Source organism: Leguminivora glycinivorella, chromosome 18 (assembly GCF_023078275.1).
Source record: "Leguminivora glycinivorella isolate SPB_JAAS2020 chromosome 18, LegGlyc_1.1, whole genome shotgun sequence".
NCBI lineage: Eukaryota > Metazoa > Arthropoda > Insecta > Lepidoptera > Tortricidae > Leguminivora > Leguminivora glycinivorella.
Window position 1 is genome coordinate 9,540,435 of NC_062988.1, and position 21,314 is coordinate 9,561,748.

Below are 21,314 nucleotides of genomic sequence, written 5' to 3' on the forward strand. Positions count from 1 at the left end.
CAAGGTTTGCTTGCCCGTATGTAAAACAAAACGTTTAAGTAGTACACTGGCCTTTCAAAACTAAAGAATGAATGAACTTCAAAAATAATATTAATTTCGCGCAACTTTTGTCTGAGTTATTAGGTTTACCAGAGTATAAATATCAAAAAAGAAAAAAACCGTTGATGAAACGGAACGTCAACGTCGAGAACAGCAAGTGATAAACACAAACGCAGTAGTTATAGTACAGTATCGGAACGCATGCTGTAAAAACATGGCGGCGGCAATTGTTAGTTCGGCTCGTCAGGGTAAATAAATGCTTTTTAAATTAAATGATATATAATTTTAAGCGAAAATCAGCGTGAAACTGTTCGTAAAAAGGTGTTTTATGTATTAAAAGTATAACTGTTCACGTAGGATACACTTGAAAAGTTATTGTACAGTGACGTCGCGTATCAGCTGTTTGTAAAGTTATCGTATTTCGTGAATTATTTCATCGTTTTTGAATTATTAAAGTTGTAGTCTAGTGGAAAATGCGTCTATCAATATTTATTCTACATCATTCTCAAATTCTGTTACGCAATGTAGTGTCAGAAACAAAAGTACAAAGTTCACTTTATTTGTTTTGATCGGTATTCAATTGTTTTGATTGATAATTTTCCTATTTTTCAGTGGGGAGGCTAACAAATGCTGCCAGACGACTTTATTCAGATCAATTCCCGAAAATAACAACTCATTATACGATACACCCGAGAGATAAGGACCCGAGATGGAAAGGTAAATATGTTGTGATAACAATCAGGGATGTCATTAGATAATTAATTTTAATTTAACTAAAGAATAATCGAATTTACTAGAACTATACTATAAAACAACTAATTATATGATTAGGTATTTCACCAATATCAGTAAATGGTTCAATGACAACAAATTTTGTCTAATATTGTGCAAGGTCATGGACATAACCATGATATAATAATAAAAACATGTGTTTCTATGTGGCATATGTTATTGGCTGAGTGCCACAGAATTTTATTTACATTTTTTTCACAAAGCATGTAGGTAACTATGACGTACATTGACAAACCTTCTTGCCTATTTCTCTTCCTCATACTTCTCATCTTCAGCTCAGCCCAAATGCTAGTCGAGTGGCCTAGTTGATAGAAATACCTCATTATATTATATCTATAAAGAGTATTTTTTTTGCCAGTTTGTAGAAAGTTATTTATTTGTCTAGTAGTCAAATAACCTATTTGTCAAACCCTGTGAATAATTATTGTTATGGTAACAATACTATAAAAATTATGAAATAAGTAATAACCTTGATATCAGATTTTTATAACAATTGCAAAACAAATTAATGAGAACATTTTTGGACAACAGCTTTTAATTTTTATTTATGTTCATTTTAATTATATTTAAGTCTTTAACTTGGATATTGAACAAGAACATTGATTTTGACCCCATTTATGGGTTGGAAATGTTGGAAATTTCCAACCCATAAATGGGGTAAAAACAAAAATGTCCCAGTGCTGGATCCTGTTCCAATAGTGGTGACCTCAAGTTTAATCTCCAGCAATAGCTTAGGCCGATAGCCCACTATCATATGTTTATTATAGAAATATGATCATAGGCAACATGCCGTCCTTTCTCACGTTGGAAAAAAAGGGAGGCATACAGACATGAGCCTTGGAGAATACAATAAGTTAACCCTCTCTTAGAAAGCTGGCTCAATATGTGAATAGTCTTATGTTGGTGTCTATTTCAAAGTGTGTCTAAAATTGAGTGATAAAATAAATAAATATTCATTAAGAGTAGACCTACAGTGAACTCTTTTAAAAACAGACTCGACAAATATTTATTGAATGGACAAAACACAAGTGCATCAGGACATTGACGTGCACGTATCAGCTTTAAGCTGCCTGTGCATTAGCAAATAATAATAATAATAATAATTTGCAGACATAAATATGGAGCGTATGGCAGAGGAGACAGACATTCTGATCATTGGTGGTGGCCCTGCGGGCATGGCTGCGGCCATCAGAGCTCGGCAGATCGCAGAGGAGAAGGGAGCTGTAAGTTCATATTGAATAATGTATACTCTGTCAAACAAGTCTGTCAGTAAATAAGAACTAAGAAAACTATAGGTATCCTTTTCTCTAGCACCCTAAAGAAAAGGATGCATATAGTTTTTGTTCTTATTTACTGACAAACTTGTTTGACAGAGTTTAGATATAAATATGGAGCGTATGGTCCCGGAGACAGACATCTCCATATAATAAACATATTTATCATTAATTACAGGAAGTACGAGTAACTCTACTAGAGAAAGCTGCAGAAGCCGGAGGGCACATACTCTCAGGAGCCTGTGTGGATCCCATTGCGTTGAACGAACTCATCCCAGACTGGAAGGAAAAGGGGGCGCCAATGGACACAGTGGTCAATGCGGACAAATTTGGATACCTGACCAAGAGTGGGAGGATTCCTATCCCAGTGTTACCAGGTTAGAATAATAATAGTGCTAAAATCTCTGTCAGCCAGAGGCCGTATGACTTCTGGTCCCTGTGCTGTGTAGACCCCATCACTTTGAACGAACTAATCCCAGATTGGAAGGAAAAGGGGTCGCCAATGGACACAGTGGTTAATGCTGACCAGTTCAGATACCTGTGACCAAGCCCCGTAGCCGAATGGCATTTCTACAACGCGAAATGAAAACGAAACGCCGCGAAAGCTAGTCTGGCTCTGTCGCGCCAATACGCAAGAGCAATAGAGATAGATATCTACGAGCGTTTCGTTTCGTGAGCGTTTGTGCATTCGGCTACGCACGCAGGAGCTAGAGGATTCCTAGCCCGGTGTTACAGTCAGCAGCAGAAGTTCCGTAACGAGCAAGGTGTTCACAACGATCCTAACACGCTCTTATTGTCTTAAAAATAAGATCGTGTCAAGTTCATTTTGAACACCTTGCCCGCTACGGAACTTCTGCTGCTGACTGTACCAGGTTAGAATAAAAATAGTACAAAAACTCTTAGAGGTTGTATTGCTTCTGGGGCCTGCATAGATAGACCCCATTATGATGAATGAACTCAGCCCTGACTGGAAGCAAAATGAAGCCCCACGGATGCAGTGCTTAGTGCTGAAATGTTTGGATACCTGACCAAGAATTAATAGGAACAGTAGAAAACGAAAAGTAGAAAAAATTACTGTCTTGGCGTAGACTTGAATTCACGACCATTGGATCACTAGCTCAGTGCTTTGCCGTCTGAGCTAATAAGTCCACCCAAGTACAGCAAATATCAACAAATTTGATTATTTTTCTCAGGCATGCCTATTTACAACCACGGCAACTACGTAGTCCGATTGGGACACCTGGTCAGATGGATGTCAGAGCAAGCTGAGGCGGCCGGTGCCGAGGTAACTATACCAATACCAGTATCATATAATTAAATTTATTTAATGAACAAATTATCTAGAAACGTCTATTGATTCAACACGTGAGAAGAACTTACGTCCTCGAAACAAGAACAAATTTTTCCTTCTTATTGTGCAAACTAGAACTAGATTTAATTAAATTAACTAGATTTTTTTCTACAATCTTTTACTAATGAAAATCATATTTAGTAATATCTGAAAAAAAATTCTGCATCAGTATCTTTTGTTGATAAATAAGTTAAATAACAGAAGAGGGAAAATGCTTGGACATCTGCACAACACGACGAACGCATTAAAAACACAACACACGAGAGACCAAGGAGAGCGTTTATGGCCCAAATAAAGGACAGAATCAACGTCGTGTCGTATCAGGAAGTCAAAAGGAAGGCAGAAGACCGCGGCACACGTGGAAGTTGCTCCACCGGCAAGAGTCCAACTCTTAAATGTATGATGATGATCTTCAATTTATATGAAACTAGCATTTGCCCGCGGTTTCGCTCGCGATAAATTCGAAAATTGCGGAATGTTCCATACAAATTTCCACCCCCCCGCCATTTAAGAGAAGTGGGGGGTTAGAAAGAGACAAAAAGTAGCCTATGTCACTCTCCATCCAAAAAATCACGTCAATTCGTCGCTCCGTTTTTCCTTGAAAGACGGACAATCAAAAAGACACGCACACTTTCCCATTTATAATATTAGTATGGGTAAAACTATGGAAACGGATTATATCGCGTAAAATGAATTTACGGGTGACCCGTTGACCACGAATGCTGTAGTGTTCGAAACGTCGGGATGAATTGTAAATTCATTATACGCGATATAATCCGTTTCCATAGTTTTATTTCATGAGTAACTATCGCGGTAACCGAAGACCTCAATATATACTTTTTTGTAGGTATGGCCGGGCTGCGCAGGCGCAGAGCTTCTATACCGCGACGACGGCTCCCTCAAGGGCGTGGCGACAGGCGACGTGGGCATCGCCAAAGACGGCAGCCCCAAGGACATGTTCGAACGAGGCATGGAGTTCCATTCCAAGATCACCATCTTTGCTGAAGGTACGTTTTATATGAACTTCACCAGCCTTAGGAACAGCAACTGTTAATAAAATTGGGCAATGGTTGATTCTGTGCCATTGCAGTAGGTTTAAGTTCGGTTAATAGTGGAGGATGGTGCTTTGACGATGGCTCCCTGTGCGAATTTCACATTATCCGATCCGATATCGGATGTCGGACCGATATCCCATACATGACATGCGCCATCTTCGATTTTTTCCATTGAAATCCTTCCGACATCCGATATCGGATCGGATAATGTGAAAACGGCCTAAGGCGACGTGGCATTGCTAAAGACGGCAGCCCCAATGATATGTACATTACATACATACGAACGTCTTTGATGAAGGTACGTTTAACTGGCCAACTGGATTTTAAGCTTTTGGAGTAAGTTTGAAGAATTCTCAGTTACCTGTCTGGACCATGGTTGAAACAGGCAAGGTTTTTTTTAATGATGTTAGTTGAACTAGCTTTGGTTTCCCCTGTCAATATTGTTACATTATTTTCCTACGGTCTTCTAGCTAGTCCAAATGTCTTAAAAGCAGACTAGCTAGAGGAAACAAAAAAACGATACGAAAACGAGAGCCTTAGTTACGTTCTTTGAAATTAGAACTGAATCTGAACTAATGTTTAATATTTTTTCTAGGTTGTCATGGACATTTAACGAAGATGGTATCTAAAAAGTACAATTTAAGAGAGAAGGCAGAACCACAGTCGTATGGTATTGGTCTGAAGGAGTTGTGGGAAGTCAAACCCGAGGTAACAATGTATATAATACGATTTTTACATTAGAATCTAAGATTGGAAGCATACATCTAATTGAAAGATTGTCAAAAGTGTGATGTATTTTTGGTGTTTTAAGAAATTTACTATCTGATGAGGAAAACCGATTCACCCAACTGCGAAGTTTGTGGAACTGTTGAGGATGTGTATCACTTCCTTATGTAGTGTGTCCGGACTCGAGCGAAGAGAATGCAGCTTTTTGAGCGGATACACAATGACCGACATAGGGGTGTTCCAATCAATTCTCGCGAAACCCCTGTCAAAGACTGCTGAATTTGTATATAGTTTCTTTTATAGATAAATATAGAAATTCGGTTGTTTTATTTTCTACTTTTGTTTTGGCTTATTTTTTTATAATGAGTTTATTATTATTATTATTTATATAATTCAGGCAGGCAGTTGAAAAAACAACTGATATGGCCTGTATCCTGGTATCTTTTTCTAGGTTTATCTCATATTATTATGTTTGTCTAATTTGTTCTTAAAACTGTTGATGTTGGGTGCTGAGACTACTTCCTCTGGTAGCTTGTTCCAAGGCGTGACTACTCTGTTAGCAAAGAAGTGTCTATGTGGGTTGTTGTTTGACATGCAGAGTTTCTGTAGTTTTAAGTGGTGCCCTCTCAGTCGGAGTTTGTATATTTATTGTTAATAATATGACGTGGCTTAACGGAGCCGGCGTAGTCCCATGGACCAAGGTTCCAAAATAAATTAAACAATGTTTATAACTATTCCAAATTTCATATCGATAGCATAAGTAGTTCTCGAGATATTTAACAATGTGACAGACGGACAGACAGACGGACAGAGTCACACCATAAGGGTTCCTGTTGTACCTTTTTGGTACGGAACCCTAAAAACAGATTTTAAAAAAGTAATTTACTAAATATTTTCATACATCGAAGACGTGGGTACAACCTCTTTATATTTATACTAGCTGTTGCCCGCGGCTTCACTCGCGTTAGAAAGAGACAAGAAGTAGCCTATGGCACTCTCTCCACCCCTTGAAATATCACGTCACACTTAAAAATCACGTCAATTCGTCGCTCCATTTTACCGTGAAAGACGGACAAACGTATGGATTTAAAAAATAACGTAATATGCTGCTAGTTTCGCGTTGTATTTTTTTTTAATTTATTGCCAGGCTTATGTTGTTGCTTATGTTATAGACTTGTAGCTTTTATGTAAGACTTAAAATTAAAACATTTTTTCTCCAGAATCACAAACCCGGCCTAGTCGAGCACACAATCGGTTGGCCTTTAGACAAGAACACATACGGCGGTTCCTTCATCTACCACCTGCAAGTGCCCGAGGGTGAAGCCCCGCTAGTCGCCACAGGATTCGTCATAGGCTTGGACTACGCTAACCCTTACCTCAGTCCCTTCAAGGAGTTCCAGCGATTCAAGCTGCATCCTTATGTGAAGCCGCTTTTCGAAGGTAATAAACCAGCCTGTGTGGTGACGGGTTAAGAATTTCACCACCCCCTTTCTTCCCGTGGGTGTCGTAGAAGGCGACTGTGGGATATGGGTTAAATTGTGGCGTAGGCGAGAGGCTGGCAACCTGTCACTGCAATGTCACAGTTTCGTTTTCTTTCAACCCCTTATTTGCCAAGAGTGGCACTGAAGCTTTAGTAGTTTCATGTGTTCTACCTACCCCTTTATGGGATACAGGCGTGATTGTATGTATGTATGTATGTATAAACCAGTTTCCAGAAGCCTCTAGTTTCCACAGGATTTCATATGATCGAACTACGCTAACCGGTAATGGTACCGCTGTTTGATACTTTAAACTTATTAAGTACCAACTTAAATTAAATATAAGAAGATTATAGAAATATGATTCGAGCCCTACACCCCAGCAGAGGGTGACAGGATGCAAAGAAGAAATATCATCCCATTTATTAAAATACGACCGCCTAAACACGTGCAAAAAGTAGATGGCGCGGATAGAGAGAAAACAAGGCATTTTTAGTGGCGCCGTCTACGTTTTGCACGTCTTTAGGCGGTCGCATTTTAATGTACGGGATGGTATAATCTTCTTATATATAATCTATGGTACCAATGATGGACAACATGTAGTTGTCATGAAATGGATATAGGTAAAGTTATTGCAAAATGCCCCTGTTTTCTTAGTAATTGGTGTTAATGATTGAGCCTGTGTCCATTACTGGAGCCGTTATCTTATAAGTAACACCAACATTCCTGAGGTCGCAATATTTTTGTGGCGACCGACTGTTAAGACTGTCGCTAACCACCTCAAACCGTTCAATGAACCAACACGATCTAATACTGTTGTAGTGTATTCAGTGTGTTTACTTATAATAGGGAACTTGACTGTACTTAAAATAAAATATTTTATACCATGCACGAAATAAAACATCAGATAAATATTAGAAAAACATTGATAGAAGTTATTTTTAATCCAATTTTTATAGAAATATATATAAGATAACTGAGTTGACCGTGACGTCACTCAATTCAATTTCATATTAATTCCATATTAGCAAGACATTGAAATTCGTTTTAACCGTTCTTAAAAAGAAGCTGATTTGACTATGAGGCAAGTAGCCTATTGTTAGTCAGGTTCATTATTATTGGCTATATCGTTTAAAAAAATCCATTGTAATTTTTCAGGCGGATCCCGGATAGCATACGGCGCCCGAGCCCTCGTGGAAGGCGGCTGGCAGTGCGTGCCGCTGCCGGCGTTCCCGGGGGGCTGCCTCGCGGGGGACACGGCCGGCTACCTCAACATGCCGCGCATCAAGGGCACGCACAACGCCATGAAGAGCGGTCAGTGTCACCTCTGTTTTAGTTGCCCATTCAGATTGACAATCACAAATGTACCCTTCTTCCGTGGCAAAGACATATTATGTAACTCCGTATAGACAGATAAAGTCTAAGAAAAAAACATACCTCAAAACCATACAGAAATAGGTACGGTGACCTAGACGGCGATACACCTTTGGGGGACGCTCGCCTAGATGGCGCTAATATTAATATTTGACATTTTTACACAATCAAGCTAAGAATATGGGGCAAATTGTCAAAACTGAGGTTCAAAAGTTTTAAGTTTGGGAAGATGGCAGTCTATGCACTGTGATTTGATTACACATTTTACTTTGACAGTAACTCTCTATAATACTCGATCCTCTTTGTTCCGAGGCAAACTTGTCTTTGGTTCCTGTTATGAGTACTAGCTTTTTACCGCGGCTTCGCCTGCGTACGTAATCTTGTTTTCCCATACAAACTTTGGACCCCCATTTCACCCCTTAGGAGGTGAATTTTGAAAAATCCTTTCTTAGCGCTCCTCTAAACCTTATAAGGAACCTACGTGCCAAATTTGGGATCTATAGGACCAGCGGTTTCGGCTGTGTGTTGATATGTCAGTCAGTCAGTTTCTTCTTTTATATATTTAGATTAGGACACATTTACTCTCACGACGGTACTTATCTACTTCATGACATGATGTAATTTTCCTTCTTATTGGAATTGAGAAATTCGTAATTTAAACGATATTTTGTAATATAAATCTTTTTCTACTCCAGCACTCAAATCTGCCAATTAGATTATTGTCAAAGTGACCGACAATTATTCGTTACCTGAAAAATCGGATAAAGCGCATCATAAATGTTATGATTGTTTGAAATGGAAATTGCAAAAAAATGTTTCAACTTTCTCTGAAACCGCGTTGTTGGCATATTTTGAAGAATTGTGCAACAAGTTCTCGCCATCAACATTGTGGATAGAATATAATAGTTAAGATCCACACAAATATTCCCATTCACTATATGAAGTAGGTAAGCAACCCATTTTATTATTCTCGAATAGGTTTTTATTTGGCTGTCATAGAAAAAGTATAGTATACAATCGTATAGGCTATAAAAGTTGAGTACCGCGGTTAGGTCACGAGGCTTATATACTATTATAGCCGTCTCAATGGTTTTAATATAGTTCTAGTAATTATAGATGACATGATAGGGACTTTAACTTGAAAACAATGTAACATTGTGCCACCTGTGTATTTGGTGGCGTTTAGTTGTAGGTATCCAGTACTGGAGTCTCATATTATTATGATAATTATTTCCAGGCATGTTGGCGGCCGAGGCGGCGATGGACCTCATCATATCGGGCGAGGCCACCCACGAGAAAGGCGCCGTGCCCTCTGCGTATGAAGACAAGCTTAAGCAGTCCTTCGTCTACAAGGAGTTAAAGGTAACCACTAACTTTCATAATTATGTATTTTGTGCAGTCACCTGCCATAACATGTTACCTAAATCGAGGGTTTATTGGTGAAACCTGATAAATCGAGATAATTTGTCCTTGAAATAACAACATTTATTTTAGCGATAAGACCACCTGTTGTCTGCCTCTGTTTATAATCATTTGTTTTGTCTCCACTGTATATTTTTTCTGTATCTTTTGCTGAGGTGTGCCAAATAAAGAGTATTCTATCTATCTATTGTGGAAATTGCGCATAGTTCGAATTTCAAAAACCAGTTTGCTCAACTTATCGGGATTCACCAGTAAACCCTCGAAATACTCTCCAAACGCCGCAAATAGTATATCGTCACTACTTTGAAAAAATCTCGTATCTCACGCTGCTTCTCAAAGTTAAAACGCAGTAAGTCTATATGCATTCCATACATACTTACTACAATTTTCTTTTCATTGACAGACGAAGATACAAGTTTTTTTAAAAGTAGTGACGATATGTGACATGACATCTTCTTGCACAAATTAAGATCATGTTAGATATTTTTGACGCCTTTGTTCAAACTTAGGAAAATACTGTTTTTAACCCTCGACGCAAAAACGACGGGATGTTATAAGTTTGACGTGTCTGTCTGTCTGTGTGTGTGTGTGTGTGTGTGTCTGTCTGTCTGTGGCATCGTTGCTGTCGAACGGATGAACCGATTTAGATTTTGTTTTTTTTTTGTTTGAAAGCTGAGTTAGTCGGGAGTGTTCTTAGCCATGTTTCATGAAAATCGGTCCACAATGTCGGGGGCTTTTTCAAAATTTTAATTTTGTGGTTATTGTTACCTATACGAACGTGTTTGTGACTGTTCACGAATAGTAAAATACTACTTTGAGCAGTAGCGCTTTCCTTAACTATTATGTACCTACTGTAAAACGCTGTCAAATTTTGTGTCGACTTAAAACTCTCCCTTCGGTCGGATTTTTATTTTCACTCATTACAAATTTCCTACTTTTCGCACTTGTATGGTAATATACTATTATATTCAACATTACGTGCAGCAAGTCCGCAACGTGCGTCCGTCGTTCCACACAAAGCTGGGCCTGTGGGGCGGACTGGCCTACGGAGGCTTCTCACTGATCTCGCGAGGAGCAGAACCCTGGACCTTCAGCCATGGAGGTAATCTATATAAGGAACACCTTCACGAGATCTTACGTTAAAATTAGACGTATGATATGATGTTGACAGTTTTTTGTTAAATTGTAAGTACACTGTACAGTTGTATCTTGTATCGTTGTATCTTTACACTTAAGTGAAAATATCTAAACACGCTTTTATGTTCAAAATATTAGTAGTGTTGCCTAAATGGCAAATCCTTATAAACATTTTTTTTACTTTTCTATTATTTATCGTAATATTGTAGGAGCTGACCACGCGAAACTAAAGCCGGCGAAGGAATGCCAGCCCATCGAATACCCGAAGCCCGATGGAGTCATCACGTTCGACTTACTATCGTCCGTCGCGTTAACAGGTAAAGCCTCCATCAAGGGTTTTGACACATTTAACGCCAAACTGCATAGAAAGCTCAACTAGTATAGTCAGCATCAAATAACGCTTCAGAAACGCGATTGAAATCAGGAAACATCGTAATTTCAATCAAAATGAAGGGCAAGGGATTTCATCTTCGTGGAATCCAGTGATTAGCAAGTGTAAACGTGAGAAAACTTCCCGTCTCATACCATCGGATGTCGTGAGTGTTGTATGTAGGCAGAGTGGCAACCCTAGCGTAAAAGTGACTGATGACAATCAAGTGCGGGTAGTTCGAAAAACTCGTACAGCTAGAAGATGTTGATACAACTCCCAGCCAGTCTACCCGTGACCACGGACGTAATGTCATGTCCGAAACGTCGGGTTAAATATAAAACGTAAGTTTTACGCGATTAAGTCCCGTTTTAATTTAATAATATGAACGCTTCAGAAGTTAAACAAAGAATAGCTAAACAGAAGCATATGTATGTCTATACCAGTGGTCGGCAAACTTTATTGAGTCGAGCCAGATTTACACCAAAAATGCATTTTTACTACAGTACTGTACTGGCCAATTTGGCCATCACCCACAGTATTTTGAAGGCCCGGTGGAGGCGCAGATAAAATCCTACTACTTTGCCCACCACTGGTCTGTTCATAAAAAAATAATAACTTTGATATTTCTGACCGCAAGCTGTACAGATTTATGTATATTGAAATGGTTACAGAAAACTGTATCCTTAAAACTGAAAACATCTCACTAAAGGCATAATATGTGTAAGCAACTTTATGGTTTACGAGTTGTGGCAAAACATCGCAGTAGTTTAATCCTCTATTGATGGTTGTAAAGAAAACACGACTAAATTCAACCCATGCCTCCATAAGTCCACGATTTATTAGACTTATATTGACCGGGAAATATCGAGCTCCCGATATTTCGACGCAGTTGCATGCATCATGATCACGGAAAACAACAAAAATCAAAAAAGGTAATCACGGTCTATATCCCGGTCAATATAAGTCTAATGAAAATAACCGTGAATCATTCAAAACTCCACGTTTTATGTTTTTAAGTAGTTACAGGTCCATTTTAATATCACAGATACTAAACTGATAGAGTTCAACTGTCGCATCTACTACATATTAGTATAGTGTATTTATGTAATGTTTTGTGTTCTCAGGCACCAACCACGAAGGCGACCAGCCGCCACACTTGACGCTGAAGGACGACACAGTTCCCGTCAAGAACAACCTGGGCATTTACGACGGGCCCGAGGCTAGGTTCTGTCCTGCAGGTAAAAGCCCTACGACTTTGTGGAAAATATTAAAATAACAGTCATCATCATCCTCCTTGCGTTATCCCGGCATTTGCCACGGCTCATAGGAGCCTGGGGTCCGCCTTGACAACTAATCCTAAGATTTGGCGTAGGCTTATTCCACCGTCCCCATTCTACCATCGGACTCTTAGACGCACGGCCGGTCTCCATCCTTACTTGGTGGATATTCCACGAATACGCACGAAGCGCTTTGCTTCTTATTTTCTTATGCGCACTGCCAAGGAGTGGAATTCCTTGCCGGCGCCTATATTTCCGAGCTCATATAACCCGGCAACCTTCAAATCAAGAGTGAACAGGCATCTTCTGGGCGAACTCACTCCATCGTAGGCCACGTCTTTGCCTTTGGCTAGTCTGTGGTCAAGAGTAAGCCCATTTATAATAATAAAAAACCGGCCAAGAGCGTGTCGGGCCACGCTCAGTGTAGGGTTCCGTAGTTTTTCGTATTTTTCTCAAAAACTACTGAACCTATCAAGTTCAAAACAATTTTCCTAGAAAGTCTTTATAAAGTTCTACTTTTGTGATTTTTGTCATATTTTTTAATCATATGGTTCAAAAGTTAGAGGGGGGGGGACGCACTTTTTTTTCCTTTAGGAGCGATTATTTCCGAAAATATTAATATTATCAAAAAACGATCTTAGTAAACCCTTATTCATTTTTAAATACCTATCCAACAATATATCACACGTTGGGGTTGGAATGAAAAAAAATATCAGCCCCCACTTTACATGTAGAGGGGGTACCCTAATAAAACATTTTTTTCCATTTTTTATTTTTGCACTTTGTTGGCGTGATTGATATACATATTGGTACAAAATTTCAGCTTTCTAGCGCTTCCGGTTACTGAGATTATCCGCGGACGGACGGACGGACGGACGGACGGACAGACAGACATGGCGAAACTATAAGGGTTCCTAGTTGACTACGGAACCCTAAAAAGGCACTAGTTCTTACGAAAGCGACTGCCATCATAACTAGGCCTTATTGGAATTAGCCCGGTTTCCTCACGATGTTTTCCTTCACCGAAAAGCGACTAGCAAATATCAAACGACACTAAAATATTAAAATAACAATAAGGCCTTCCTTAGATAACTACTTACAGAAATTGTGCAAGTAGAAATTACCAGTTTTAAAAGCTAGACGCAGTTGGTTATTACATCTATCTAAATAAATGTGAGAAATCTTACTGCCGGTAAATACATGGAAAGTACCGACCAATAGGTACTATAATCGCAGCACAGTATGATAAAGAGTATTATGACTAGTGATAGCTAGCGGGTTGTGGACTGTAATTACTAACGTACAATGATGAAAACACGTAATAAAAGCACTAATTTAAATTATTGATATTGGTAAACAAACATAAGCTTATTTATACTTTCGTGACAGAAGGCAGACTGACGACTGATCAATAATATTTCAAAACATGAGAACAGTTTTCGAAAGTGACATAATTTTAAACTAATACTTACTATAAGGAGGTCGCGCACCAGCCAGTCGCCAACAACTAGTCTGAAGTAAGTGTACTCTGTACATTTTGTCCGAGATGGTGAGTTTGTAATAGAAATATGACGATGGAATGAAGCAGCGACGCACTAAAAGTAGGAAGTTTTGGAATCATGAAAGTCAGGGATATTATCATATTGATATGTAAAGTATATTGGTATATAAAGTATCTAAAGTATTTTCGCTGATTTGTGCATGTATTTGTCCAGGTGTATACGAATACGTACCCATGGAGACTGGAGACGGACAGAGACTACAGATCAATGCACAGAACTGCATACATTGTAAGTACATTTACATATAAATAACAATGCAAAACAACATGTAGTTCTTATTTATTAATTTTTTTTGCGTTTGCCAATCATCTGGAAATATACTTAGGTATGTATTGCTAAAAGTAAAGCATTAAAAAAAGATAAAGTCGAATAAAAAATCAAGGAAGTCATTTGGAAGTCGACATCATTTGTTTATTATTATTTTATTCATACTTTTTCGGTTTGTTTCTTTGACCTACGGGCGTAGCACACTAGTGTGATAAATTCTGTCACGTCTGTGCGTCCGTATCGCACTTACATATAGTGCGAAAAAGACGGACTAAAGTGATACGCTATGTTATGCTACCTTGCCCGCCTAGCCACACTCTCAAGTGGAATGGGAAGTTTGGGAAGAAGTTTACCGATGAAAACTTATGTCGCCATATTACGTACTGCCTACTTCCCTCGCTATACTATTTGTCGAGTGACGGTCTGGGCAGGAGAAATCCTAAAAAACATTACAATATGAATGTATGTTTGATACAAGATGAATAATTTCAGGTAAGACGTGCGACATCAAGGACCCCTCGCAGAACATCAACTGGGTGGTGCCCGAGGGCGGCGGCGGGCCCGCCTACAACGGCATGTGAACTCTAACACTAGTTCTACACACGCCCCTTCCACGTCCAACAGTCTGTGGGCTATCGGTTTAGTGCTCGCCAGTTGGCGCCACTGTAGACGAAGGTATAGAAAAGCAACTTAAAAATCAGCTGTGCTGGTGAAAAATATGTTTTCTTATAATTGTAAGTTTGAACCAAGGATGATTACAAAGGACCAGTAGAGTCCATACTAAATACCGTACCCCGTTGGCAGCCGTCAATCTATGTCGCTAGATGTCACTAAGTGTGTCATATGAATAAAAATGTCGTTATTTAAAAAAAAAAATTCGCACGCGGTAGTTCAACGGCATTACAAGTGATACAGTATAAAGTATATAGATGACGCTAGGGGCCCGTGTCATGTTTCAGTCCCTGTTTACAACGCAAGCCATAGTTCTTATTTTGAATTATGACAATCATCTGATTAAATGGTTCTTGGTTTGAACATCGAAAATGTAAATGAAATTAGGTGGCATTTTTTTAAAACTATTTAACATTTATTAAACTATGTCGAATGTTTATCATGAATAATAAATGGAATTTAGCACAATTCTGAATACAGTCGCTGGCATAGAAGTGATGATTTCTGTACCTTGTCACATTAACATCTTGTCATACGAAGTTGTCAAATGATTAAAAGCGACAAGGTAAGGTACAGACATCATCACTTATTTTTGCCGGTGACTGTACAAGTGATAATAATTACTTGTTACCCCAAAAAAACTATTCAGTTGGAATTTTAAAAGGCCACCGTCTACAATAGCCTCCTGGAAAAAACTGAACGCATCAGCCCTCATTGATGACTAAATCAATCACCAATATTGAATTACTTGAAGCAATCTTAGGAACGTAACAATAAAATTGCCAGTTTGATGATTCTCTGTGGTAACTCAAAGTATTGAAAATGGGTCGTTTTGTATGTTATTTGTAGCAAGTGACCCCTTTTCAGTTGTTCATTGTGTATATCATAATATATAAGTACCTATACAGTGAGTGATTGTTTATCAGCTGGTTGAAAATGTTGCTACAACAAACAACGTAGGTACTAATCAAAATGAACTACCTATAAAATCAAATACGATATTTTGTGAATACCTCACCAGTGATAGTGTTTGTCTCAGAAAGTCTGTCATAGTCTTAAGGTAAGAGTACAATAGTCCAAACAGTTTACACTAGAAAAAATACCACATGTATATTGTATAAACTCGTATCTATATTTAATTGTACACATAACATCAGTCGTGCCGATGCGTAGTCAACGGTTGTGTAGTATATAATGTAATAAACTTATCATGTTATTTATAAATAACATAAATGTCAGTGTGTTTAGTAAAACGTCCCACTTTGTCGATTACCATTCAGGCGAGATTTACTTGTATATTTATATGAATAAACTGACTAAGCGGATTTATAGCAATCGACAAAGTGGAACGTTTTGCCGTGCACTAGGGTGGAGCGAAAAAACACTTTTCTGGAATTAGCAAACCTAATAGTTATCAATCAATGCCCCTTAGTCTATGAAGCCTTTGTGCAAATTTTCGGCTTTTTAAATCAACATCTTCTGCCTCCGCATTAGGGTTGAAATTTTGAAAATCTCATACAAACCTAAAAATTCAACTTTCAGATAAAAAAAAAATTCGGCAGTATTATGTTTAGTATATGTTATTGATACATATCATTATGAGAAACTACAAAAAGTTGCGAAAGTAGCGTCAAGAATCGCCAAAGTTTGTCTAGTTTCAGTACATTCGCCAAAATAGCCGCTAAAATACTGAAAATTGGCGATTTTTAACGCAATTTTCGCAATTTTTGGTAGTTTCTTGTAATAATATGTATCAATAATGTATACTGAACATAATACTGCCGAAAAAATTTTTTTATCTAAAAGTTGAATTTTCAGGTTTGTATGAGATTTTCAAAATTTCAAACTTATTGCGGAGGCAGAAGATGTTGATATAAAAATCTGAAAATTTGCACAAAGGCTTTATAGACTAAGGGGCATTGATTGATAACTATTAGGTTTGCTAATTCCAGAAAAGTGTTTTTTCGCTCCACCCTACCGTGCACACTCACAAATGTACATATTTTTAGTTGCAACTTGCAACAACATATACAAACTATGTTTTTATGGCTGTTACTGCACAATTTTGAAACTTAATCAAGTAATTTTTTCTCATTGCATACCGAAGTTAAGTTTCAAATAGTTTTTTTAACTCAGATTATCCCTCATGCATATAAGTGAGTGTGCACGGGAAAACGTCCCACTTTGTTGATTGCTATAAAGACGCTTTGTCAGATTATTCATATAAAGATACAAGACTTTCTCACCTTAAAGGTAACCGACAAAGTGGGACATGTTATTAAACACACTCACATTAATATTTCTTCGGCGCTTATATCTATTTACGTTTGTGATTGTAATGTGTTTCAAGTTTGGCAACTGTCCGACATCAGACATATACCTTTAGCGGTCGGCAATCAAAATATCTGTCACACAATAACGTTCATCTAATACAGGTATGTTTACGTGTTTGTAAGCACCTTGACCGTATTTTTTTTATTTATAAAACGATTCCTTTTGATCGTTATTATACTGCCAGTTCGAAATCAGAATCCTTACCAGATATTTATAGCAAAAACTTGTACCTACACCTGTCAAAATAAAAATAAATCTTGTTCACGTTATGATTTTACTTCGTTCATTTTTTATCACGGTTTTAAATAACTAAAAACAGATTGTTCATATTGACCTTTTATATATAAATAGTGTAATTTTATCGTCTTATACAGGCTGTTTATATTTTTCGATCGGACTTTTTAAATACTGACGCACCGTGGAACTGTTTATATTTAATAACTGTTGTATTTTAAAATGATCGATAAATTATTAAATGTACCGTGCAAATGTGCGAGTGTTAGGTATCCAATTTTAGTGTAAGCGTTATTTTATACAAAGTTTTCATTAATAAATGATTATTTTAGTATAACTGGTTTTTAGTGTACTGTGGAATTACATACTGTGACACTCCTTCTCTTCGCCTAGTACCTGTACCTAATTTCGCCACCCGTTCGTATAGCAAAATCAGCGAAAAATGCAATGAATAATTCCTTTTTTTGAGCGCCCCACTGTGGTTCAGTGTGGATCAAAATTCGGCTGCCATTGCCAATAAACCGAATGTTTAATGATGAACTAATTGAGCGGACTGTAATTTAATAAAATATCTTTAAGACGACATTAACAAAGATAATTCGAAATTTAATGCTTTAAACAAAAACTTACTGGGGAAAAACAGTGCATATGTCACATACCTTTTAGCATGAGGTTCCAGTGGGTTGGTTTCAGCTCGCTTACCATCAGCCTTGGTATGCAAGGCGCACGTGCGGGCCCGGCTTACCGTCTCCTCGACCCCAGAACTGTTCTTGGAGCAGAGCTTTCTTCCTGTCCACTTTGATAATGTGACTAGCACTGAGTTTAAACTTAATTTAACGATAATTGTTGGGAAAATGTGACTTTAACTATTTAATTAGCAATAATGGCAATTTTTAATGCAGCGACGCGTTCGCAAGCTAGATCGAGAGCGGAAAGAATGTTAGGTAATGGCTACCGGAAATGATTAGTGCCGGGCTAAACACCGGAAGCTAAAGACAAAATAGTGTTGTTTCTTTAAAAAACCGATATTCATACGAAAGTTGAACACCGTTAAGTTTTTTTTTATTGAAATCGGTTTTTAACCCCTAACGCAAAAACGACGGCGTGTTATAAGTTTGACGTGTCTGTCTGTCTGTCTGTCTGTCTGTCTGTGTGTGTGTCTGTCTGTGGCATCGTAGCTCCCGAACGGATGAACCGATTTAGATTTAGTTTTTTTTGCTTGAAAGCTGAGTTAGTCGGGAGTGTTCTTAGCCACGTTTCATGAAAAGCGGACCACTATGTCGCGGTCGGGGGTTTTTCAAAATTTTAATTTTTTGGTTAGGTTATCTTACACAAGCTCGATACTCGACTATTTAGCATACCACTGATGGATTGCTGGACGTTAATACGACTTCTTATCACTATACCTTTGACCTCAGTAAAAATTATCACATTGTTATGCACTGTTTTTTAAGACGATACGGTAGGGGTCAATTCTCCATACAAACGCTCTCGACTAGTTCCTCCCTGGTTTTTAACCCTCGACGCAAAAACGAAGGGGTGTTATAAGTTTGACGTGTCTGTCTGTCCGTCTGTCTGTCTGTCTGTCTGTCTGTCTGTCTGTTTGTCTGTCTGTGTGTGTGTCTGTCTGTGGCATCGTAGCTCCCGAACGGATGAACCGATTTAGATTTAGTTTTTTGAATATAGAGCGATGATTTTTTCAACACAGATTGTTATTATTTTTATCTGTGTCGGACCGTTTTGATTTTTTTGATATTCTGCTTTTTAAAGACTTGAGCCAATCAAAAATTTCCAAAAACGGCCTTTTTCATTGTGGCGCAAAAAAAAGGTGTGATACTCAAGATTGGTAACAATTAACCAAAAAAGCTAAACGGTCCGACATAGATTATTTCATTGTTATTCAGATTCTCAAATTTCGTTCCGATTGATTATGTTTTGAAGGAGGAAAGAGTCGAGAGCAGAACCTCGATTTTAAAGATTTTTTTGTAATATCTTTTGACTGAGTTGTTCTTAATGGACAATTTTTTTTCTCTCTAAGAACAAATTAAATTACTTTCATAGAAAATATTTTAACTTGTTATTTTAAGTAGTAACACTACTATTATGTTCTAAACATTAAATAAATGTCATATACAAAGAAAAAGTGACCAAAGCCTCCAGTGCTCAATTTTTTTTCGATAAATCTAGTTAATAACACTTGTATACCTATTTAACTAAAATCCCCAAGTTGAAAGGGGGGCTCCTTTCCATTTTTGCTACCGTATCCTCTTAACCCCTGACGCAAAAACGACGGGGTGTTATAAGTTTGACGTGTCTGTCTGTCTGTGTGTGTGTGTCTGTCTGTCTGTGGCATCGTTGCTGTCGAACGGATGAACTGATTTCGATTTAGTTTTTTTTGTTTGAAAGTTGAATTAGTCGGGAGTGTTCTTAGCCATGTTTCATGAAAATAGGTCCACTATGTCGGGGTTTTTTTTCTAAATTTTAATTTTGTGGTTAATCATACTAATATCGTCTTTAATTAAGTCTTTATGAATATTTTTAATAATCTACAGAATATACGTACAAGTACCTTCAATGTACAGGTTATTAATTTCTTTTTGGTGTTTTTAGACAAGGACCATTTTTGTTAGGTCTACAATACTTTCTGTATCGCCCTCAAGGTCACGTGGTAAATGTGTGTGCCTAATCCACCTGTCACGTCCTTACTTAGTAATATATAAGTCAATGGTTGGAAAGCGGATTTATAGATATTGGATCTTTTTATGGAATGTAGAAATTTAATCTCCATAAATCTTTTATTCTTAGTGTCATCAATGTCATATGCCATTCCAGTGTCATATTTTCCTTCAAAATATCGGTACGGTACAATGTTCAAAATACCAAGTTTTTCGAGATATTTCTCATCAATAGCCCAATGATGAACAAGCCAGTGGGGAGAAAATGTTGCAGATAGCCGTCTTCGCCCTGACATGGATTGCTGTGAGTTAAACTTTATATACCTACACAATAATTATAGTATAATTACTTAGGTACCTAAAAGCACACCTCGGACACTGGCGATCAAATATATTGAAAGAGGCGCATTCCTAGCACACAGTCTTAGCTCGTGTAGGTGAACGCATAATGCTTGTATGAGTAAAATATGACAGGTCGACTGTTCGTGTTTTTGACAGGCGGTAACTGTGAGGTAACCGAGAGGGGGTGGGCGGCACTTTTAGCGGGGAGCGGGAGTGGCCATACTGTACGATAGTACTCTTTATTATACTGTGCTAAAAGTTTATATTTTTTGTTTGTTACGAATTACTCGTATTATTTAGTTTTTATCGTAATTGTATAATAATAATAATATAGCTACGATTTACCCCTGACTCTTACATACTGGCCTTAGCGTCTATTTCAGACGATTTATGGTGCAATGTCCGAGAGACATCGCTTATGATGCTGGCTCTATCACGCCAATACGCAAGAGCGATAGAGATAGATAGCTAGGAAAAAGATAGGTACATATTATCGTGAGCGTTTGTGCATTCGGCTACGCCCACTTATGATAAGCCTAAAATAAAAATCGATCACGTGCGAGTCGTACTCGCCTACCGACGCTTACATAAGTTTTATTTTTAATTGATAATTCTTATTTTCCTTGCTTAGGTAGGTACTAGTTGTTAAGCCCTATGAACTTAGCGATACTAAAATCGATTGGCATAAAAAAAAACACCATGTTAAAAGTTTTAGTTTTCATAAAAATCGTATGGGAAGTAGTATTTCGCAATTTATTTGTGGGTTTTCTAGACGGCATTTGTTTTGGTCAAATACAAGCTTTTGATCCTGGATAGTAATGGGATCGATTGGCGTAAAAAAAGTTTGTTAAAAATAAACTTTTTGTTGCAAACGAGATTGGTACGTACATTACATATAGTAAATAATATATTTATATCCAAAAAACATTCCCC

At 37.9% G+C, this 21,314-nt stretch overlaps 2 protein-coding genes across 2 annotated transcripts in view; both read left to right on the plus strand.

Annotated features, from left to right (window-relative positions):
- Positions 1-211: 211 nt before the first annotated feature.
- LOC125236160 (electron transfer flavoprotein-ubiquinone oxidoreductase, mitochondrial) lies at positions 212-15,019 on the plus strand. Its single transcript, XM_048142872.1, has 15 exons — positions 212-287; positions 652-756; positions 1,942-2,054; positions 2,284-2,482; positions 3,299-3,390; positions 4,304-4,463; positions 5,107-5,219; positions 6,458-6,677; positions 7,874-8,029; positions 9,327-9,451; positions 10,496-10,613; positions 10,858-10,965; positions 12,143-12,256; positions 14,011-14,085; positions 14,617-15,019. The coding sequence occupies exons 1-15, from the start codon at positions 254-256 to the stop codon at positions 14,703-14,705; spliced, it is 1,821 nt and encodes a 606-aa protein (XP_047998829.1). The 5' UTR covers positions 212-253; the 3' UTR covers positions 14,706-15,019.
- A 5,144-nt stretch (positions 15,020-20,163) lies between these two features.
- The window catches only part of LOC125236119, a 47,269-nt gene continuing 46,118 nt past the window's right edge, over positions 20,164-21,314 (plus strand). The window contains exon 1 of the mRNA XM_048142816.1: positions 20,164-20,343. Coding sequence (XP_047998773.1) covers positions 20,305-20,343 — 39 coding nt within the window. The 5' untranslated portion in view covers positions 20,164-20,304. The remainder of the gene's footprint in view (positions 20,344-21,314) is intronic.